Source organism: Tursiops truncatus, chromosome 9, assembly GCF_011762595.2.
Source record: "Tursiops truncatus isolate mTurTru1 chromosome 9, mTurTru1.mat.Y, whole genome shotgun sequence".
Taxonomy (NCBI): Eukaryota; Metazoa; Chordata; class Mammalia; order Artiodactyla; family Delphinidae; genus Tursiops; species Tursiops truncatus.
This window is the reverse complement of record NC_047042.1, coordinates 32,114,816-32,139,996: the sequence shown is the minus strand read 5'-3', so window position 1 is coordinate 32,139,996 and position 25,181 is coordinate 32,114,816. Positions and strand designations below refer to the sequence as shown.

The 25,181-nt window shown below is 35.3% G+C and overlaps 1 protein-coding gene across 2 annotated transcripts in view; it reads left to right on the top strand.

The window, feature by feature from the left end:
- The window catches only part of SP4 (Sp4 transcription factor), a 71,836-nt gene extending 46,911 nt beyond the window's left edge, over positions 1–24,925 (top strand). For both annotated transcript variants that reach the window (XM_073809640.1, XM_019928423.3), the window contains 2 exons: positions 611–810; positions 21,503–24,925. In XM_073809640.1, coding sequence (XP_073665741.1) covers positions 611–810; positions 21,503–21,649 — 347 coding nt within the window. In that variant the 3' untranslated portion in view covers positions 21,650–24,925. The remainder of the gene's footprint in view (positions 1–610; positions 811–21,502) is intronic.
- Positions 24,926–25,181: the final 256 nt, after the last annotated feature.

Here is a 25,181-nt window from a genome sequence, read left to right as displayed (position 1 = left end):
TGTCAGGGGAGGTGGAAGGAGGAGGGAGACACAGAGTGAGTATTGGTTCAAATACAGCAGACTCTCATTCTTCTTACCAAGTTCTATTTGATTTTCATGAATAAATGTTTCTTTATTTGCTGTATACTCATAAGGCCATTTCCAGAGATTGTAAATGTTATTTGCTTTTTTTGTTATCATTTGCACTGGTTTCACTGGGGAGTAGGTCCAGGGAGCTCTTCGTGCTGCTTTTGCTGGAAGTGAAACTCTGAACGTTACACTTTTAAATGAGGATTACCATTCTTTGGTATTTTAGAGGAGAGTTTTCAAGTGTCTTGAAAAGTTTAAAGAGATTTTTTTCCCAGGGGAGGAACGTACTAGGAAATGAACATGTGAATTCCATGGCAGAACATACATTCTCTAAAATTAATGTGTTTTCATACCACTTTTGAGTTTTACTACACAGTGCTGTTTTTTTCTGATTTTTAACTACAGTTGTGGCATCATGATTTTAAAAACTCATTTAGAAAAGCATCATTTAATTACCTTGATTCCCTTTTACTTTTCCTGAATTATAAGCTTGGTGTTTGGGAGTGTAATTAATGTTTGGTTTTTGTTTTTGTTTTTGTAGAGGCAGTAATGAACCAGGAAAGAAGAAACAACATATCTGTCATATTGAAGGATGTGGAAAAGTTTATGGCAAAACATCTCACCTACGAGCACATCTTCGCTGGCATACTGGAGAAAGACCTTTTATATGCAACTGGATGTTTTGTGGCAAAAGATTTACAAGGAGTGATGAGCTTCAGAGACATAGAAGAACCCATACAGGTTAGTTGATTTATTTTAGGACTTGTACTTATTATTTCTTTTCTCAGTGCTTAGATGAAAATTATAGTTATAGTTAGCTATCAAATTGGGAAATATGGAAATTAAAGAGAGAAAATTCATTTTAGTGATTATATGAAAGATGTTTAAGATCAAAATTCTTTACCTCATTTCTGAGATATATTTTATTCTACTTTTCGTAAGCTTTATCAGCATAATTACATGACTTGGAATTTATTCCATTTGCTTATCTTGCATTCTTAGCATGTTGAACTCACATATTACTTTTTGTCAGTATTTAAGTTGATGAGAAGAGAGTTGAATTATCATCTTGTTGGTGACCTTGATTAGTTTTTGTTCAATCCAGAAAATTGACTGAAGTATCAAGAAAAGTATAACAAACACCTACCTTAACTCTCACTCAGAATTGACAGCTGTTAACATGCTGTATTATCTGTTATTTTTTAACAAAACAAATCATTATAAAGTTAACATCATCTTTGTCCTCCTACCTCTCAAAGACAACAGCTACCATGAATTTCAAGTGTAAATTTTTAGTGTAGTTTTAATACTCTTACATATTTTCTTCATGGATATATGTGAATATTGTTTTGTGTTTTCTATGAAATTTTATGTAACTGATATATTACAGTATAATTTTACTTACTATGTTTTGACATCTATCCAAGTTCATATATATGTGTACATATGTGTATGAATACATGTCTATTTCTCTTAACTGCCATGTAGTGTTCTATCACATGACTCTACTACACTGTATTGATCCATTTCCCACACTATTTAGATGAGTTCAAGATTTTTGCTGTCACAAACTTTACTACTTTGAACATACAGTGAACATGTACAAGAAGTAGAATTATTGGATCTTAGAGAATGTGTATGTTTGATTTTGCTAGATAACCACTAGAGTCTCTAAAGTGGCTGTTACCATCTCTACTTCACTAGTGTTGATTGAGAGTTTCCACTTGGCTGTATGTTCACTCAGTAGCATCAGGCTTTGAAAGTTCTTGTCAGTCTAAAATGGTTTCTATTTAATTTTTTAAATTAGCATTTTTCCTGATTATAGTGAGATAAGCATCTTTTTTCCTGTGTTTATTGGTCATTTATATTTTGTTTTCTGTTGATTCTTTTGATCTTTTTTGTTGTTGTTGTTTTCCTTTTTCTTACTGATTATATATTGCAATTTTCCCCAGTATTGCTATCTTTTTATCTTAGTGCTATCTTTTGTCATATGGAAGTTTTATATTTTTATTTAGTAAAATATAAGGATATGTAAATATATTCCTTTGCATTTTGCTTTTTTTTAAAATGAAAATTTCTCCTATCTCAAGGTCATAACGTTTTTAAAAACATTTTCTTCTAATTGGCTTTAAGGTTTTCTTTGTGTAAGTTTATTAGGCTAAAAAAGTTTTTTTTTTTTTGATGATGGACTAAAAAGGGGATAAAATTTTGTTTTTCTTTCATGTGGAAAGCCATTTCTTCAATAGTCCAGTTCTTTCTTCATTGATATGTAATGAACTTCTCTCATATGTTGATGTCCTCTTTAAGAATGGCTCAATTTCTGAGTCCTTTGTTTTGTCTGTTTGTCACTTCCTACTGTAATACTATACTGTTTTAATTACCAGAAGCTTATATTAAGTCTTGATATCTGGTAGGGCAGTTTTCCTTGTTTTGGTATATAACACTGACCTTCTCTATTTAGAACATGTCTGGTATATATATTTGGGACTCAATGTTTAATTATTGAATAAAGTAATAATTTGGGTAGATTTTTTTGAATTAGACATTAAACTTTAACTTGTATCAAGGTACATGTAGGACAAAAGGGGAACTAGAGCTGACTTTTATTGATCAACTACTGAATATCAGATGTTTCAAATATATCAGCTCATTTAATTCTAACAGAAGCACTGTAAGCTAGAAATTGGCTCCATTTTACAGATTAGAAAATAGTCTCAGAGAAGAAATAATGGTTGCTAAATCTATTTAAAGTGATAAATAAAAATTACTTAGTTTGATATGCACACAACTTAGTAACACAGAAGAGTCTTAGTGTAATGGCTCAATCACTGAGTTAACATTATATTAAAAATAAGAATTTTAATTAAAAAAAGTTTTAAAAACTCTGTATGGTATTACATTTGGGTTTCTAATGCCACCTCACCTTTCATATTGGCAAATATGTTGTGATTAAAAATTAAGCCCACCATGAGCCATGGCTGCTGAGCCTGCGCGTCTGGAGCCTGTGCTTCGCAACGGGAGGGGCCACAACAGTGAGAGGCCCGTGTACCGCAAAAAAAAAAAAAAAAGCTGCAGCCTCTCTATCACTGGGGCTGCCACCCTGTGGCCATCTCAGTGCCTCAGTCCTCCCTCCTGTGCCCCATCGTCCAAGGCCATCCTTCTTCAGGCAACTTTCCTGCCCACACGCTCTGCCCAGGACCTTTCCTGGGGACAACTTACCGGGATGGGACAGGAAGACAGTATAGTAAACTGTCCAGAGGTAAGCCCTAGAGTAACCACTAAGAAAATAGAAAAAAAAAATACAGTTAAAAAAAAAAATTAAGCCCATAACAATATTGATGTCTGTTTTAGAAAAATACTGTGCTGTTTATGTCAGTATGAGTGGATGCAGTATTTCTGCCCTGGTTTAACAGTGGGGCAGATTAGGGAAGCCAAGAAAATTTGGAACCTCTCACATTGTGATTTCATCATTTTGTTTGAGAAGCGATGAGTTTCTAAAGTTCCTTTCTGTTGCACATTCATACTCATACAGATAACACAAGGCAGATTTACTGAAGGATTTATATAAACTACTTCAAAAGATTAATGAGTTGGAAGCATAATTTCTTTCTTCTTTTTTTTTTTTTTTGCGGTATGCGGGCCTCTCACTGCTGTGGCCTCTCCCATTGCGGAGCACAGGCTCCGGATGTGCAGGCTCAGCGGCCATGGCTCACGGGCCCAGCCACTCCGTGGCATGTGGGATCCTCCCGGACCTGGGCACGAACCCACGTCCCCTGCATCGGCAGGCGGAATCTCAACCACTGCGCCACCAGGGAAGCCCTCTTTCTTCTTTTTAAATGGTCCACACCATTATTGTCTTCTAATAACCTGAATAATTCAGAATTTAATATACTTACAGCTTACTTTCAGTGTTTCAGACATCTTGAATACATCATACACAAAATTGTTTATTTAAACATGTTATTTTGAAGTGTTTGGCTTAACATCAGATACCTTTTACTTTTAAAGAAGTAGTACAAGTAACTTTCATTCTAAGTGTTTATTAAAGTTGTTGAAAAGAAAATGAAACAAGTCTTTTGAAATAAATAAGTATTGATTAAGCATTTTATATGTTAAGTTGAAAGCCTTGGTCATTCATGGCAGTAACTGTTTTCTCTAATGCCCAACCACTGCACTAAGTAGAAATTCAGTTATCATCTTACTATGAGTGGACAAGTGAGTTATTTTTATTCACTGTTGAAAATAGTGCAGATTTTTTTTCTTTTGCTTTCTGTAAAATAAAAATTTTTTTTCAAAAGATACATGGATATGGTATTTAAAAATCAAATCATGTAGAAGAGCTTGGATTGTTAAGCAGACTCTTTGGCCCACCCCATCTGCTCCCTGGAGAAAATCATGTTTAATCCTTTAACTATTTTTACTTTTTTATTCATCCTGTGATGGCTGTGCATACCTGTATAATATGCTTACACTGTTATTTATTGATACAGCAATATTAGACACTGACTATTCTTGCATTAAGAGTTAAGAATTTACCTCACAGATGGCCAGTAGGCACATGAAAAGCTGCTCAGTGTTGCTAATCATCAGGGAAATGCAAATCAAACCCACCTGTGAGAATGGCGATCATCAAAAAGAATACAAATAAAAAATGTTGGTGAGGATGCGGAGAAAAGGGAACCCTTGTACACTCTTGGTGGAACTGTAAATTGGTGCATCTGCTCTGGAAGACAACATGGAGGTTTCTCAAAAAACTAGAAATAGAACTACCATATGACCAACTAATTCCACTCCTGGATATGTGTTCAAAAAAAACCCCAAAACACTAATTTGAAAAGATACACACAGCCTAATGTTCATAGCAGCATGATTTACAGTTGCCTAGATATGGAAGCAGCCTAAGTGTCGATCAATACATGAAGTGAAATAAGTCAGATAGAGAAAGACAAATGCTGTATGATATCACTTATATGTGGAATCTAAAATATGCAACAAACTAGTGACTATAATTTTTTAAAAGCAGACTCACAGATATAGAGAACGAACTAGTGGTTACCAGTAAGGAAAGGGAAGGGGGTAGGTACAATTTAGGGGTAGGGGATTAAGAGGTACAAACTATTAGGTATAAAATAAGCTACAGGGATATATTGTACAACATGAGGAATATAGCCAATATTTTATAACTATAAATGACGTATAACCTTTAAAATTGTGAATCAGTATATTGTACACCTGTAACTTATTCAGTATTATACATCAACATACTTCAAATTAAAAAAATGAACACTCAGTTGTAAACTGACAGAAATCAGTACTCCCCCCAAAATAATTTATCTGACTTTACACCATCAATGACATTGCATTTTTTCTTTAACTGTGTGCAGGCCAAATGTTGTCTCATGACTCACCACTCTGTGATACCGTATTACCATGTCTGTCCTTCAGTTTCCATCCCTTTCACCTTTTAACTTCTCTCACCTAAACTTTTACTATCTCTTCTCTTTCTCTTGATGTTAAAATGCTTACATTTTCTTTAATAACCACTGCCTTCGTTTTTTTATAGCTTAGTTTTTAAAGTTGAAAATTAGTAAATAAATAATAATTACATTATGTAATGGACTGTGATTACCTGTCCTTTCCTGTGTATTTTTTGTTTTTTTTTCCCTGAAGTTTCAAATTGCCTTCTTCCCCTTCGCACTGGTTAACTTTATTACCTCCTTTTGTTATTTTAACTTTTCAAGAAAAGTATCAACTCCATCAGGTTTCTCCTTATTCCTGGAGGACTCCAGCTTTCCTTTCAAACACTGATTCCTGTCTAGGGCTGCTGCACAACTGTAATCCTGAGACTTTTCTTCCCTGCTCTAATGGTTTGGATCCAGTGTTCTCCAGATCTCACATCTTCAGCTTTCTTAGTTTATTCCCTTGGTTTCTGGAAAACGTTATGAAATGCTTCCTACAAAAAGGCATACAGAAGTAAATTTGTTTGAAAATGCCTTTATTTTACTTTTCCATTTCATTGATAATTTGGCTAATACAGAATTCTAGGTTGAAAATTATATTCACTTAAAACATTAATGGCACTGCTCTGTTGTCTTCTTGCATCTGTTTTACTAATAAGAAGTTCATTGTTCTCTTCTCATATTTTTTTTGTAGGTGACCTAATTTTACCCCTTCAGCTTTAAGGAACTTATTTATTTTATTTATTTATAACTTTTTTATTTTGAAGTAACTTTATACTTACAGAGGAGTTGCAAAGATAATATAGCGAGTTCTCAAATACCCTTCACCCAGCTTCCTCTATAACTGATGTCTTCCATAGCACAATGTTAAGAAATTAACATTGGTACAATACTATCAGTTAAGGCTTCCCTACAAATATACTTTTTCTATTCCAAGATTCAGTCCAGAGTACCACATTGCATTTATTTGTCATGACTCTTTAGTCTCCTGCAGTCTATGAAATTTCCTCATTTTTTTTCCTGGTCTTTTCATACCTTGACACTTAAAGGTTAAGTATCTTGTAGAATATTCCTCAATTTGGGTTTGTCTGATATTTTCTCATGATTACATTGAGGTTATGAATTGTTGCTGGGAAGAATATCACAGACATTATTGTCCTTCTAATCGCATCATATCAGGGAGTACATGATGTCAATATGTCTTATTATTGGTGATGTTAACCTTGATGAATTAGTTAAGATAATGTTTGCCAGGTATCTCCACTGTGAAGTTTTTCTTTTTTCCTTTCCATATTTTGTTTATTAGAAGCAAGTGACTAAGTCCATTCAATATTCAAGAGGAAGTGAATTAAGCTCCACCTCCTAGAGGGAGGAGTATCAAAGAATCTGTGGACTTAAATGAACACAACCACAGTAATTAGTAAATATTTTAGAGGAGATTTTTTGAGTCTGCACAAATGTCCTCTTTCTCTTTAAAGAAAATACTATTTTCACTTTTAGCATTCCTCATTGTATCTTTTCTTTTTTCCTGAATATCCATAATTATAATGGGTATTTTAATATATTTTCTGAGGAAATAAAAACCACAATATTTGTTAGCATACGAAAGCTGAGGAAAGAGTTGATAAAATCTCTCTCTGAAACAACTACAGAATCATTTCTTTCGACAAAACATGAACAGACTTTTAATCATGTACAATCAAACATAACTGAAAACAAAGAGGGATTATATTCAGCTACAAGTAACAGAAAGCACCCATACTTTTCCTGATATGAGGAAGGGGCTTATTCTCACATTGAAGGAGTGGGTCAAGGCAGCCACTGCACAGTGCAGCAAACTCCCATGTCCTTGTTTATCGCTGCACCATTGTGAATGTATGGTGAATCAGGAAAACATACTCACTAACAATGTTAACAGCATAAGGTGTTTCCTACACAAATTAGACATGATGAAGCTGTAAATCTACAGAAGGGTAATCTGACAATATTCCCAACCATGAAATTCTGAATTATTTTCCAACTGGACACAGGATGCCTCACAGAAGAATTCAAACTCTGACAGATTTTTATGTAGAATTGTGAAGACATCAGAGGAAAACTACACTTCTGATAATAGGAATCAAACAGTTGTTGGTGGTTTTGAGGATATTCTTGAATACAAAGACCCAGAATCTGGAAAATAGGATGAAAGGTGGTGTCCTCAAACCTCCTATGTATCTGTCTCTCTCCCAGCGTGGTGGCTCCAAAATCTGAAGTATGCCTTCTCATCTGCCTTTAAATTGCACACAGATGACGCTATTGGTGAATTCTAACATGGAACCACAAAGGGGATAGATTCTGGAAAATCTAGGTCCTAATATTACTCACAGGCAGGATATCTCCAACGCTAGATTTTTTGTCCTATCACAAGTCTCTCTTCTTCAAAGTCTATTCACCAAATACCAGTCAGAAGGAATGAAGAAGCAAATGGAAAAACATAATTTACGTGAATGTACACCCTTTGACAACCTGGCCATACAGAAAAAATTATTCCAAGTATTTAATAGTAGAGAAAATGGAAAAAGACTCCTATACTCACCACCCCCCAAAAAAGATCTTTTTGTAATAAAGGTACGGTATATATAATAGATTAAGGATATTCGAGAACTGCCACCCAAGGCCAGTAGGAAAATACCAACAAATACCAAGCCTAATTGCATATTAGAACTACACTTTATGCGGATATACGTATATGTACAGCAGATTCACTTTGTCACGAAGCAGAAACCAACACACCACTGCAAAGCAACCGCACTCCAACAAAGATGTCAAAAAAAAAAAAAATACACTTCAATCACCCATAGGTCCAACAGACTTAAAAATGGAAAGAGAAAATATCATTATCTGATTAAAGGAAAAATTGCTACCTTTTAACCTTATGAACTATTATTAAAAGATGACTTACAGAATTACCTCACCTAAATACTCATTTTTGAAGGTAACTAGTACAAATCCAATGTCAAGAAAGACACTTTCATAAAGATCCTTAGTAAACACACATATTTATAAATTTTTATAACAAGTCTTTTATATTGAAGATTTTCTAAAATATTATTCCTGGATTACTTTCCAACAAGTTACCTCACGTTACTGACATTTATATTTGTTTCTCATGAGAGTTTTCACATATAAGTATGTGGGCCCACTGAAGTCTTTCCTAGGCTCTATAAAAACTAGATTTATTATCTAGTGAACCCTTTCATGCTTTTGCAAAGTAGAGAGATCAGAGAAGTTTTTCCCACATTCTTCATATTTACATGGTTTCTGTGTAGTATGCATGTGTCTCTGAATGCCTAAGACAAATGTAGGCTTTCCCACATTCTTACATTCATAAGGCTGCTCTGCAGCTTGAATTCCTTCATGCACTTGAACATAAGTGGAAGCAAAAGTTTTCCCACATATTGTACAGTCATAGGTTTTTTCTAGTATGAGTTCTTTCGTGTTTTTGAAGAGAACTGGAAAAACGAAATGCTTTAGAACATATTTTACACACACACAGTTTCTTGCCAGTGTGAGTCCTTTCACGTGTTTGAAGAAAACTGGGAATAATAAATGCTTTCCCACATTCTACACATTTATATGGTTTCTCTCCAGTGTGCAGGCTCATGTGTCTTTGAATGCCTGAGAGAGAAAAATGTAGACTTTCCCACATCTCTTACATTTATAGGGTCTCTCTCCAGTGTGAATTATTTTCATGCACTTGAACATAAGTGGAACTGAAGGTTTTCCCACATATTTTACATTCATAGGGTTTTTCTCCAGTATGTTTTTTTTCATGTTTTCGAAGCTATCTGGGAATACTAAATGCTTTATAACATGTTTTACACACATACAGTTTCTCTCTAGTGTGAGTCCTTTCATGTATATGAAGAGAATTGGGATATTGAATGCTTTCCCACATTCTTCACATTTATATGGTTTCTCTCTAGTGTGCAGTCTCTTGTGCCTTCAAATGCCTGAGGGACAAACGAAGGCTTTCCCACATTCCTGACATTGATAGGGTTTCTGTCCAGTGTGAGCTCTTTCATGCACTTGAACGTACGTGGAAGCAAAGGATTTCCCACATACTTTACATTCATAGGGTTTTTCTCCAGTATGGGTTCTTTGATGTTCTTGAAGCTATCTGGGAATACTAAATGCTTTACAATATGTTTTATACACATATGGTTTCTCTCCACTGTGACTCCTTTCATGTATTTGAAGAGAACTGGGGTTAATGAATGCTTCCTCACATTCCTTACATTCATAGGGTTTTTCTACGGTGTGATCTCTTTCGTGTTTTTGGAAACCTTTTGAGAACGTAAACCTTTATGCCATTGCTTATATTCATAGGGCTACTCTCCAGAGTGAACTCTTTCATGTGTTTGGAAACCTTGATGAATGATTACTGAAACTTTTTCCACATTGCTGGAATTCATACAGTTTCTCTCCTGTGTAAGTTCTTGTGTGAGTGCTTCTGTAAGGAACTGTAATATTTGTAAACTTTCCCACTTTCCTTACATTTATATGTATTATACAGCCCTGATCATATTTTTTAAAAATCTTGAGGTTTGTGTTCAGTGTGACATTTCATGAGTCTATTAAGAGATGAATGATGCATGAAGACTTTTCCACATACACTGCATTCACATGGTTTTAATCCAGGAGTTTTCTTGTTCTGATCAAGAGATGGAGTAAGGTTGAAGTTTCTTCCACGTGGACTACTGTCTTTACTCTCAGAGAATCTCACTGTCATATGATTTCTTGGTTTTCCCCCCTGGTTTTTGTACTGCTCTTCAATGTCATCACCATCCCATTTTGTTCCTGCTGAGGCCAGCTTCCTGAAGGTTTCCTGCATCACATCTCTGTAGAGTTTCTTCTGTGTAGGATTCAGTAGAGCCCACTCCTCCAGGATGAAGTTCACAGCCACATCCTTAAAGGTCACTGAGTCCATATCCAGCTTTTTGGGGTCTCCCCGAGTCCCTCCTACACGTCCCACGACCAGTGCAGAAAAGACTGGGACAGTTAAGGGCGGGGGACGCCTGATATCGTCTGTGGGGTGTCAGAGTCCGTGGGGTGTCAGAGTCCATGGGATGTCGGAGTCCGTGGCAACTTTCTTGCTGGTGTGGTGCATCACCCCGCCCACCTGTATCTTGCCTGCAGATACAATGTGATGTTCTGTGTGATGTTACTGTGATGTACTAAAGGTCATTTTCTATTTCCCTCACGTTTGTACAATTTTTAATTGTGACTCTTATATAAGGAAGATCTATCTATACTTTCTTCCCCAATTATTTGTTTATTCAGACATTTATTTTTACCACTATGGTATGCATTCATGAGTATTTATTTATAGAGTTATGATCCAATCCCATCGTTACATGCAAATCTCAGATATGCCAGGTTCGGTTCCAGACCACCTTGATGAAGTGTGAATATCTCAGTAAAGCCAGTCACATGAATTTTTTGGTTTCCCAGTGCATGTAAAAGTTAGGTTTACACTATACTGTAGTCTGTTAAGTGTACAGTAGCATTACATCTAAAAAAATAATACATATACCTTAATTAAAAAATACTTTATTGAGTTTCCCTGGTGGCGCAGTGGTTGAGAGTCTGCCTGCCGATGCAGGGGACACGGGTTCCAGCCCTAGTCCGGGAAGATCCCGCATGCCGCGGAGCAAGTAAGCCCGTGCACCACAGCTACTGAGCCTGCGCTCTAGAGCCCGCGAACCACAACTGCTGAGCCTGTGCTCTAGAGCCTGTGAGCCACAACTACTGAGCCTGTGCTCTAGAGCCTGTGAGCCACAACTACTGAGCCCACGTGCCACAACCACTGAAGCCTACGCACCTAGAGCCTGTGCTCCGCAACAAGAGAAGCCACTGCAATGAGAAGCCCGCGCACCCAACGAAGAGTAGCCCCTGCTCAACGCAACTAAAGAAAGCCCGCGTGCAGCAACTAAGACCCAATGTGACCAAAATAAATAAATAAATTTATTTTTTAAAATGTCCAGGATACAATCCAAAATTACTCAACATACTCTGTATCTGACCATGATACAAGATAATCCACAAGTTAGAATTATTAGACAAAGACTTTAAAGCAGATATTATAACCATCATCCGTGGAGTAAAGGTAAGCATGCTTACAATAAAAGGAAAGACAGAAGTTCTCAGCAACAAAATGTGGCAGAGTTGGACAGCCACATGCAAAAAAGAAACTTTGACCTGCATACCTCATATGTTTTATAAAAACTAACTCAGAATCACTCAAACCTAAATCTAAACCTAAAACTGTAAAACCTTTTAAATATGGGATAAAATCTTTGTGGCCTGAGGTTAGACCAAAGTTTTTAATACAACATCAGAAGTACAATCCATAAAAGAAAAATTGATAAACTGGATTTCATAAAAACTAAAAACTTTTGCTCTGTGAAAAATTCTGAAAACGCCAGACACAGACTGGAAGAAAATATTTGAAAATCATATATCTGACAATGTACTTTTATCTAGAATATATAAAGAAGTCTCAAACCTCAACAGTATGTGAACAACAGTACACTTTTTAAAAATTGGCAAAGGATCTGGACACTTCACTAAACATTATACATGTGGCAAATAAGCACATGAAAAGATGTTCAACATCGTCTTTTATTTGGGGGAATGCAAATTAGTACCACAACAAGATACCTGTATACACCTATTAGAATGGCTAAAATAAAAAACAAGGACACCAAAACCCTGACAATTATAAGTACCGGGGAGATTGCAGAACTGGAACTTCCTTGCTGGTGGGAATGCAAAATGACACAGCACCTTTGGAAAACATTTTGGAATTTTCTTATAAAAGTTAAAACATACACTTAACCATATGACCTTGCATCCACTCCCAAGTATTCACCTCACCTTTGAATATATATGGAAGATTTATTTATAATCACCCAAACTGGAAACACCCCAAGTGTCCTTCAGCTGGTGAATGGATGAAATATTGTGGTATATCCATACATTGGAGTACTCTTCCCCAACGTAGAGGAATGAATTATTAATACACACAACCACATGGATGAAATTCAGATGCATTATGCTAAGTGAAAGCATCCAGCATCAAAAGGCTACTTGTTGAATGATTCCATTTGTATGATGTAATAGAAAAATCAAAACTATACAAAAGGTGAACAGATCAGTGTTTTCTAGTGTGTGATGGAGGAGGGAGTTTGACTGAAGAGACATCATGAAGGAGTTTTTGGAAGTGACAGCAGTTCTTCTACATTTGAATTTTGGAGATAGCTACATGACTTAATGCATTTATCAAAACTCATAGAACTATGTAGCAGAAAGAATGAATTTTACTGTATGTAAATTAATACATTTTCAGAAGTGTGAGACAACTCTTATCTTTGCGAAATTGCAGTCTAAACAGGGAGAGAGATTTTCTAGTTTATTTTTATTTTAACAATCCAAAGAATTTCCTGCTCAGCCTCATGCATATGCCTCAATGTCATGAAACATGTCTCTTTATCAAGAATGATAGGAGTTGGGCTTCCCTGGTGGCACAGTGGTTGAGAGTCCACCTGCCGATGCAGGGGACACGGGTTCGTGCCCCGGTCCGGGAAGATCCCACATGCTGCGGAGCGGCTGGGCCTGTGAGCCATGGCCGCTGAGCCTGTGCGTTCGGAGCCTGTGCTCCGCAACGGGAGAGGCCACAACAGTGAGAGGCCCGCGTAAGGCAAAAAAAAAAAAAAAAAAGATAAGAGTTAGAGCCAGAGGGACTCCTGAAAATGATTTTGTGCAATTCCATCATTTTATAAATAAGGACTAATGAGAAGCTTAGTTCCTTGAGCCAAGTTGAGTTATTTAGTAATGGGGAAGAATGAGCCATGGAAGCAGTAAACAAATACAGACAGGCAGTAACAGTAGTAGTTAACGTATCTGATCCCCTTCAGTGTGCTGGGTTTCTAAATGCTTTTTTAAAATCCATTTTCTCATTTTATCCTTTGAGCAATAATATGAGGTAGGTATTTCTGTTACTCCCAGCTAAAAATGAAGAAACTGAGAATTGGAGAGAGAAGTTGCCTAAAATTATATGACTGGGAGGTGGAGTAGAGTCACCTGGACTAGAATCTAACTCATACAAGAAAGAAAGTATGATATGTCAGAACCTACAAGCAGTTCAGTGTTTGGGAACCATGATATTTGTGGCAATAGGTAAAACAGAAAAGGTAGGCAGAGGTCAGTAGGATGTTATGTACTATTTGATTTTGTTCTTTTCTGCAGCCATAGGAAATGAGGAACCATTGAAAGTTTTCAGCAGATAATTAGATGGTCACCTTTTCATTTTAGACCATTTAGTATTTGTATGGAGGATAAATTTATAGGGAATAATTTTGAGACCAATCAGCAAAGACAGTAAGGACTTTTGGTAAGATACCAACTAAAACAAGTTGTAAGGTATATTTGGGACCAGTTTAAGAGATGTTTGTGTAATAAAATTGACAGGACTTGGTGATTAATTAGATGTGAGAAAAGAGATGAAAGGTACCAATGATGACTGCTACCAGTTGAAATGGAGAATACAGGAAAGCGATAGGTATAATGTAGAATTGTCTATCTCCCTTCAATTCTGTTGATTTTGCTTCTTATGGTTTGGGTCTCTGTTGTTAGGTACATACATGTTTCTAATTGTTATATCTTCTTGGTGGAGTGACACTTTTATTATTATAAAGTATCCTTGTCTCTAGTAGTAATTTTTATCTTATTGTTCTAATATTAATATAGCCATTCCGACTCTATTTGCACAGTGTATCAGTTTTCTGTCCTTTTACTTTTAGCCTATTCATGTCTTTGAATTTAAAGTGAGCCTCTGGTAGAAAGCATATAGTTGTATCATGTTTTTTCTTAATCCGGTCTGTCAATTTCTGCCTTTTGATTGGAGTGTTTAATACATTCATGTTTAATGCAATTACTGCTAAGGACTTCTGCCATTTTGGTATTTGTTTTCTATTTGTCTTCATGTCTTTTATCTTTTTTGTTCCTGTGTTTCTCCATTATTGACATTTTGTGTTAAACAAATATTGCTCATGTGTTATTTTAATTACCTTGTAATTTCTTTTAATATATGTATGTATGTGTATGTATATATGTATGCATATATATATATACATACATACATATATATATATATATGTATGTATGTATGTTTTTTTAAGTTATTTTCTTAGTGGTTGCCTGCTTTGGGGATTGCAGTTCACATCTTAAAACAGTCTAGTCTGGATTAATACCAACTTTATTTCAATAGCACGCAAAAGCTTTTCTCCTACATAGCTCTGCCTCCACTTCTGCTGTTTTTTTCACTAATTACATCTTTGTATATTGTACCCATCAACACAGATTTGTAATTACTGTTTTATTCAGTTGTGTTTTGAACTAGATGCAGGAAAAATGAGTAAAAAATGCATTTACACTGTCTTTTATATTTATCTATGTAGTTACTTTACCTGGTGTTCTTTATTTCTTCATGTGTATTCCAGTTATCATTTAGTGTCTTTTCATTTCAGCCTGAAGGACTCCCTTTAGTATTTCTTATAGGTGCAGATGTGCTAGTGATAGATTCCTTCAGTTTTTATTAATCTGGGAACATCTTAATTTATCCTTATTTTTGAAAGATAATTTTTCTGTATATAGAATTCTTGATTGACAGGTTTTTTCCTTTTATCTCTTTGAATATATCATCCCATTGCTTTCACACCTCCGTGATCTCTGATGAAAAAAATCAGCTTTTTTCTTAGTGATGATCCCTTGTAGATGATGAGTCACTTCTATTTTGCTGCTTTCTAGATTCTGTCTTTGTTTTTCGCTTTAAACAGTTTGATTATTGTGTCTCAGTGTGAATTTCTTTTCACTTAACCTACTTGAAGTTAACTGAGCCTCTTCAATGTGTATATTAATGTTTTTCATCAAATTTGGGGAGTTTTCAGCCATCATTTCTTCAAATATTCTTTTTTTTTTTTTTTTTTTTTTTTTTTTGCGGTATGCGGGCCTCTCTCTGTTGTGGCCTCTCCCGTCCTGGAGCACAGGCTCCAGACGCGCAGGCTCAGCGGCCATGGCTCACGGGCCCAGCCGCTCCGCGGCATGTGGGATCCTCCCGGACCGGGGCACGAACCCGTGTCCCCTGCATCGGCAGGCGGACTCTCAACCACTGCGCCACCAGGGAAGCCCCAAATATTCTTTCTTTTAAAAACCTAGGACCAATAAGTCTCTCCCTCTTTGCTGAGAGGCTTTGTGTGCATGTTGGAGCCCCCATCAACACTCAGCCAGACAGTTGACAATGCTACCATAGCCTTCACTTTCTGCTTTTGCAGAACCTCAAAGGATAGGCATAAGTGAGAGTTTGGTTCTTCTCAGCCCTTTCCTGAGTAGACTCACAGCCCTAAGCATGTATGTGGCCTTCTAGATTCCAAGGAGTATGTCAGCTTTTTCTTTTAAGCTTTTTGTTTAGTCTGTTTATTGTTTGGCCCAAGTATTATTCATTGTTTTGGACATCCATGAAGTTAAAACACTTTCCTATAATTGTTTTAGACAAACACATGCCGTTCTCTACCCCGGAAGAAGACTTTTTGCATTGGATATTTCCAAGGAAGGTTAAATAGAAAAGTATTTTAAGTGGGGTCCTCCAAAGAAACAATGATGATTCTTTGGGAAAGAAGTTTTGAAAGGGCTCCAGCTCTGTTCTGTTCCCTCTGGTGACTACCAGGCTGCTGGGGAGTAGAAAATGGAACTAGGCAAGTTAAAACACCACAAAACTTGCTCTTCTTACCAAGATTCAGACATTTTCTTTATTAAACACTCCCTGAGTTACTGGAACGCTTGATTAATTTCCAGAGTCTGAAAGGGTTGATTTGATTGTTTTTTCCCAGTTTCTGATTCCTTTCACAGAGGAGTGGATTTTTGGAGATCACCATGTTTACTGACATTACCTCTTTCATAGTTTGGGGGACTTTTCCCCTTTATTTCTGAGAATTATAAGGATTGGAAAGTTAATGAGTTCTGTTTGCGACATGTTGAATGATGCTTTCTATGGCACATCTTGGAGATGTTAAATTCATAGTTTAGGAATCTGGATCTTGATGTACCTATCCATTTATAGATGATAGTTAAAACCATTAGAGTAGATAAGATTGCCTTTTAAAAAAATGTTTAGGGCTTCCCTGGTGGCGCAGTGGTTGAGAGTCCACCTGCCGATGCAGGGGACACGGGTTCGTGCCCTGGTCTGGGAAGATCCCACATGCCGTGGAGTGGCTGGGCCCGTGAGCCATGGCCGCTGAGCCTGCGCGTCTGGAGCCTGTGCTCCGCAACGGGAGAGGCCATAACAGTGAGAGGCCAGCGTACCGCAAAAAAAACCCCAAAAAACAAACAAACAAAAAAAAGTGTTTATAATGAAATGACCAAAGGGCTTCTATATCTGAGTAGATAATTGCTGAAGGAAGAAATGAAAAATTACTCGTGATGCACATTTGATATCTACAAATTTATGGTCTCAAATCTCATCCAGTCTCTCAGACAGCCTATCAATCTTATTCTTTTTTTCAGCTTCCTCATTACCTTAGCAATTACCTAAACCTCCTTAAGTCTTCTGAATTCCCTTGTCACTCCCAGTTAACTTTCCCTTACTCTGTCTTCTACTTCAAGAAAATTTGAGCCATATAAATTCTCTCAAATTATCATTCCTCCCGCTTTTAATTTGTTTTTATCCACAGGTAATGATAGAGGAGAATTGAGTGCACTTATGAAAAGATTCATTTAGATATTCTAGGCTGAGTAGGTAAGGGAGAGTGTCCAGGAGGGACTGATAGGTCCCTCCTGATAGACATTGGAGGGATCCAGGGACTACAGGTTTCTCAGTTTGAATAATGAGGTTTTTTAGAACAAATCAAAATATGATTTCTGTAGAGTGAGTTATATATAAAAGTCTGATAAGAAATTGTATATATGCTACAAATGGACGTTTAGTTGAAAGTTATTCATTGAGCAAAGGGTGTGTTTTTTACTTAGCTGTAATAAATGCCAGACATTTAAAAATGTCCCTGTAGTGGGTTGAATTGTGCCTCCCAGAAAGATATGTTTAAGTCCTAATCCCCAGTATCTGTGAATGTGACCTTCTTGGGAAATAGTTATTTGCAGATGAGATGAATTAAGATGAAGTCATACTATGCTTAGTGTCTAGGATTTAGGACCTAGTGCACCCTAAATCCAATGACTGGCATCCATGTAAGGAAGGGAGAAGACACAGAGACACAGGGGAAAAGGCCATGTGAAGACAGAGGCAAAGATTGGAGAGCTGCACCTACAAGCCGATGAATGCCAAGGATTGCCAGAAGTCACCAGCAGCTAGGATGAGGCAAGGGAGTATTCTTCTCTAGAGCCTTTGATGGGCGCATTGCTCTACTGACACCTTGATTTGGCGTATCTAGCTCCATAACTGTGAGAGAGAGAATATCTGTTGTTTTTAAGCTACCCCGTTTGTGATTTTTTGTTTTTGCTTTTTTATAGTAGCCCTTGGAAACTAATATAGGCCCTCAGTTCACTCCTGAAATTATTTTAATTGATAAATATGCAGGTATGTTATCAAATGACAAACGTAGAAATAACATCAGTAATCCATAAAGTATGTTTTATATATTACATTAGCTTAAGTTTGAGGGTAACACTTTGAAAATGAGATTGTAGGCAGAACTGTGGCAGCTAGATAATTGGCTCTTGATGGGTACCTCAAATACATAAAGCTTAAAAGATCTGATTTAGTTCCGTTTATCCTTTCAAGTCTATGATTCCATTTGAAAATCTCAGCAAATTTTTTTTCTGAGAGAAATTACTGTTAACATCATGTTAGCAAATAATCTACATAATTTCTAAATATGAATCTTCTACTTAAATCCTTTTAAAATACTACCATATTTTAATAGTTGTGTAATACAGCTTGGCATTTTATTAATAATATAGGTGAAATAAGCAATTTTTCCCCTATATTCAGTGTATTAAACCAAAATCATTTTGCTTACATCCTTGAGATTTTCTTAGAGAAATAAAATTTGGAATTTCTTCTTGATATGCTTTTGATACTTGTGATGTAGATATTTCACAGATCTTGATCCATGTAACAGATCAGCTGTAATTTTTTTTTAATTAGGCTTTACCTTTTTCAAGACTGTGTCTTATATAACTATCAGTTCTCTATTGCTCCTACAGCAAACTACCACAAATTTAACAGCTTAAAATAACACACATTTTTATATCACTGTTTGTTTAAGTCTGAAGTCCTAGTAGGCTCAGCCGGGGTCCTCTGCTTAGCCTCTCACAAAGGTGAGATCAGGGTGTTGGCTGGGCTGTGTTCCCGCCCCGAAGGCTCTGGGAGAGCATCTGCTTCCAGACTTACGCTATCAGCCAGATTCAGCGTTTGCTGTTGTAGGGCGTAGGTCCCTGTGTTCTTGCTGCCTGTCAGCAGGTGGGCAGTGGGGCTGGCATTTACTCCTGGAGGTGACCCACGTTCCTTCTCACACTTTCCACGTGGCACCCCTCCAGCAACAGCGGGTCAAGTTCCTCTCACACTTCTGATTTCTCTGATTTCTCTTGCTGCGTCTCTCTGATTCCAGCTGAAGAAAGCAGTCTCCTTTTAAGAACTTATGTGATTAGATTGGGCCCACGCAGGTAATTCAGAACACTCTCCCTTTGTTAACCTTTATAAACTTAGTTACATCCCTTTTGCCATGTAATAAAACGTATTCACAAGTTCCAGGGATTAGGGCACAGACATCTTTGTGGGGGATTGGGGCACTTTGCCCACCATAACTAACTAATATCAACAGTTTTGATAATTAGTTGCATTAATTATAAAAAGTATTAACCCTACTAAAAATAATTATAAAAATAATTAAAATAATTATAAATACAAAAAAGATATTATAGTGTATTTAGTTAGTACAAGAACCCTGTACCTCCCTGTATCCATATATTATAAAGTATAATGATAATGTTTGCTAAGAGGTAAGAAATTCAGAAATTGTCTTACACCATAGAAAACACACTTCTTTGTGGAAAAGGTTAATAAACTGAAATGTCATTCCCCTAATGATAGTTGAATTGTACAACATAATTTACTTATTTTGAGATTTTATCCAACTTTCATTGCTTGAAATTAATTGGATACCCACACCTCTTAGGAGTAGACTAGAAAGTCCACACACAAACCATGTCCCCATCATTTCTCATTTATCTTACAGTTTCCTGCTGAGTAGGTGGGGACTTGAATTTCTTTCTCATTTGGTACCAGTAGCTCCATGTGGTTACAAATGACTCTCTCAAGATAACGGAAGCTTCTTAAAATCAGAGACTCTGACTTGTTCAGATTTGTATCACCAGTGCCTGGCACATTACAGATGTTCCACAAATATTTGTTGAAAAATGACTGAGCTCATGAATATCACAGCTAACAAATGTTTATTAAACAGCCAGTGTGTACAAGTTGATCACCCATTGATTCAGTGTTTACTGAATGATCTCGTGCCTTCAAGCCATCACTTACCTGATTTCTTTCTGATTATTCTTGGCCACTGTTGCTGTAAAAGAACAGAGGTCTCTACTACAGGTGATTCAGTACAAAAAGCCTGAACTAGAAACCAGGTGCCTTGAATTCTGCTCTGATATTAATAAATTGTATGTTTCCCAAGCAAATTAATTAATTTCTGAGCCCCAACTTACTATCTATAAAATGAAAATGTAAAATAAGATCCTTAAAATTTCTTCCAGCTTTTAAATTTTTACACTTAGAATTTTTCTTTTGAAGTAAAATGGGAAACTTGAAAGATAAAAGAGTTCAGGATTGATCCTAAACATAAACCCTCATTTAATTGTTTTTAGCCCTTGTCTGGCTGTTAGCATTCATAAGATGCAAGTCGTTTTACCTTAAACCTTAACTGCCTTTATTTTTAATGTCTTTAAGAATTTTGTCTCAACTATTTATTTATCCTTTCATTTAATTTTTCAAGACTGAAAGAGGAAGAAAATTTCAATGAGATACCTCAAATGCAATTTTTTAAAATAAAACAAAGAATAGGGGATAATATCTGACATGGACACTATAGATTTTCTATTAGTAAGTCAAAAGCAGGGCCAGGTAAAAGAAGCCAGCTGAATTGAATATTCTTATTATCCAAGTTCTACTATCAGACTGGGAAAAAATATTGCTTCTTTCCCTTAAGTAACAATTTTAAGGGAAGGACTAAAGCTAATAGTTTATCCATTATGAACGTGACAATATACCAATTAACCAAATTTTTATGTGCTGCACCCATTATACACAAAATGAAAGGACTTTTTTCTGAAATACAGAAGTAGTTAGTTCCAGTAGAACTATCTTATAACTTAGAGAGAGAATATATAAGGATCACTCCGTGTACGAGAATCTAATAGTCTTAATTCTGTGAGACCTAAAAATTCTGTTAAATTTGAAATGTAGTGTTTGCCCCACTCTTATTTTTGCCTTGTGAAGAAACTCAGTACACTACAAAATTATTAACTGATTTTATTTGAAGTAGTTCTAAGATATTTCCTGCCTCTAGGCATTATATTCAAAACCTAGACAATAGTTTTTAAGGAAGGGCGGATATGAGCCTTGAACATTATGTATTGTTATACCTGGAAGAGATTTTTGAGATCATCTGTTAGAAAACCCTCTTATTTTGTAGATAAGGAAACTGAGGAAACAGCTTTTATTTTCAGTTCTTAGCAGAATCATGACTTTAAAGTCATGTACTGCACTGTGTGTTGGATGGCATTTTAAAATAAAAACATGAAGTATTTTGCAACTACTCAAAAGTATAGTATGACCAGAAGAGAAATTATTTTAAATTATAATTTAATTTAGATAAAGTGAATTACTATTCATTTATTATTTTTCTGTTTAGGTGAAAAGAGATTTGAATGTCCGGAATGTTCTAAAAGATTTATGCGGAGTGATCATCTCTCCAAACATGTCAAAACGCACCAGAATAAGAAAGGTGGTGGGACAGCTCTTGCCATTGTTACCTCCGGAGAACTGGACTCATCTGTAACAGAGGTGCTTGGCTCCCCAAGAATTGTCACAGTTGCAGCCATTTCTCAAGATTCAAACCCAGCAACTCCCAATGTTTCAACCAACATGGAAGAATTCTGAAAAGTTATTTATAACAGAGACCTCTAGTGCTGCACTTAAGTTTACACACATTTGAAAATCTGGAAATGGGCTGGTCAGGTGAATTACAAAGTAGGAAATCATGTTTTCATTCTTGGCTTCTTTAAGTATTCCAAGATTTTGGGTCAGCACATGAAGTGTTGAATTTTTAAAAATATAAAAAGCAAACAGATGTACTGGAAACAGGTAGAAAAGTATTTCCTCCATATTATACGTTGTAGTTATTTGGAGATCTATCACATTATCTTTAAACTGAATCTTCCCCTCTCTTAACATCATGTGTTAACATGTTTAAAAAGACAGACCTCAGTAGTTTGTAGGCTGGACCTTAATTGGACTTGTTTTCTTTGAAAGTACTTTGTTATAAATTCAGTCAGTAATAATTTATGTGGATTTATTTTTTTTTGCAGTAGCACAGAAAACTGATAGTTAACTGATGATAGAGATAATACTTTATTTCCTTAGCTTGATTTTTGGAAAATCAACTGAAAATAGTTTTGGCCGTCTTTTCTAAATATTAGAAGTTCTTCAACAGTTGAATTAGGTAAGTTCCAAAAAAGTAATCTGAGAGGCATCTCAGATCTTTATTACCACTACATTGTAGTAGTGCGTATGCAGACAATCAGTGAAGTCCAAGTACTTTCTCCATTTGGAGACACAAGAGGAACTTAGAGCTAAACCTTAGGTTAAATTTTAGATTGAAACCTTAGGAAAATACTGGGGGGAAAACAAAACTCATAATAGCTTCAGAAAAATAAAATGAGGCAATTTAACAGGTAAGGTTTTGAAGTTAGGATTGATTATATTCCTAACCCTAGGTTGAACCACAAAGTTCATTTTAAATGTTTATATTGGAAATATTTGCATAGAGTTTAAATCATTCTGTAGTTTCATATTCTGTAAATATGAATTATGTTGACAATGTGCAAAATTCTTTATGCTTTGACTTGGTAGCCAAAGAAAGAATTATCACACTTTTTTTAAGGCCAGCAGAAAATTATCTTTTAACTACATTACAATTTCTGTTTTCCTCTTTACTAAAAATTAGCGAATCCCATTTTATTTCTAGCACTGTGTTAGAGGCTGATTAAGAATTTATAACACAGTAATGTCTTTATGTTATGCCAATAACTGAATTTTCCCTAAGAAGACAGCCTAACAAATATATAACAGATGTGATACTATGAAACAAAAATTATTTTTTAAAAATCAGAATAATTTCAATTAAGTGACTAAAGAAAAAATGTATTTCATTGTTTATACAAGGGTCTTAATAGGAAAGATGGCCAAAAGTTTCATATAAAAAAAATTGGGAGTATACCAGTAGCTTAAATATTAGTAAGATATTTAATAGTTTAAAAATATATTTACAAAGAATTATAATGGAATTGGAATTGACCATTTGAAAACTAAAGTTTTTAACTGCTCGGTTTATTAACACCATTAGTTTGGGGACTGTTTGAATATAGGTGTATGTTTTCTTGTGCATTCCCTATTATTTCAGGAAAAGTACTACTCATGCGAAATCTCTTCCGAAATTGTGATGTTTCTTGTATTTTTGATGAAGGAGAAATACTGTAATGATCACTGTTTACACTATGTACACTTTAGGCCAGCCCTTTGTAGCGTTATATAAAACTGAAGGTCTTTTGTGCTTTCAGTTTGTATAAAAAAGCTTTGAGATTAAAGGAAAAAAAAATTTTTACACTGTGGTTATAAATTTCAAGTTTCTTAAAGCTTTTGTAGACTTGTAACAAAGTCTTTAAATTTTAGTTGGATTTTGTAAATTGTTTTGTATATTTTATTTAACGTACTCTTAACAACTGATGTATCTGGCTTTAAAACATCAGAATCAGTTTGTTGCTTTGTTTGGTACAGAGGAGCATTTGGTAGTATTAATTTTAATTTTATTATATAGGAGCTGAAACATCAAATATATATTTTATCTATCATTATGCTACACAATCAGTGCTATAAATTTTTTTATGCAAAGAAACTTTCGTAATGTTTGAATCATGTTTCCTCAGAGTGACACTTTTTGTTGTTGTTAATACCGAGTATGAGCTCTCTGCACCATTATTCCATGAACCAATTTTAATGCATACCTATGTATGCTCCTCAGAAACCGAAGTTATTTTTTAATCAACAATGAGGCCTATTATAAATTTAACAAAATGAATTTGGATAGCTTTATAGCATATAAAATATATTAATTTGTGTTAGCAGGTGCACATTTCACCACTGAAATTAGAAATCTTTTGACAGTCTGTTCTGCATACCATTCTGAATCCACTCTTCTGTCTTATAAGAATCGTAAATTTCAGTGTCCTTTATTTGACTCAGTGGGATATAGCTGTTATAAGTAATAGGGCACAGATGTGCAGTAGAGTCTTGTTTAATGACATTTCACTGTTCATTCCCTTTGCCACTGTTATAAAACTTTTCTTTATTGTAATTATCAGTGCAAAGCTATGTATTTATCATGGTAGAACTCCAGTGTTAGAATAGTTTTTTCTTACAGTATACTTTCTTTGGTTAGGTTTGTGTATGTGTTGCTGATTACATTAGAACTTGATGTTAAGTCATTATTTATCACACTCTCATGAGAGCAGTAATAAAAGTGTGTAATCTAGGAGAAAAAGTTAATTTGTCAAACTTAGATAAGCATGATGTTTAGGTCCTATTTTTCAATTTTATAACTGTTTTATTGCAACAATATTTGTATTTAAGTCTTCATTTTAAGGCCTTGTGGTGTTTTTTTATGCATGTCACTAAGTTGTCATCCCACATAAATTGATGTGCAGCATAGGGTATTAAATCTACATAATGATTTTAAAACAGAAATAGTTGATGGTAAAATGTAAATGTTTTGCAAAAATTCCTTATAAAAAGTTTTGTAGTAACATTTCACTTGTAAATTTTTTTTTGTAAAAAAAAAGAAAAAAAAAAAAGATGAGTCCAGAAAAAAACCTGTTTCCCATATCCTAGAATTTAGACAATTATTCTGCCAGCAAAGCCTCTGGGGCTGTAATTGACATTTTTACAGTGCTGATTTGTATAAAATTTGTTTTTTGTGGATTTGGAAATAAAATCATGTACAAGTTGTTGCCTGCAATAACAATTGCAAGTAACCTATTAAAAATTCCCTTGAGTTTAACATGTTTCTTCATTTAATTATGTATGCTATAAAACAGCAATAAATTGTTTGAACTATCAACCTTTTTATAATGATGAACACTGGAAAGTAAATGCTTCTCACTAGAAAACATATTGGCAACTCTTCATAATTCCTGGTATTAAGATCTGGTCACCATTTCTCTGAACGTACCACCAAAGAACACCAATTCAAATTTCATGTTAATTTGTAGCCATTGCTCTAGACATGTATGGAAATTAAAATTTGATTTAGGGAC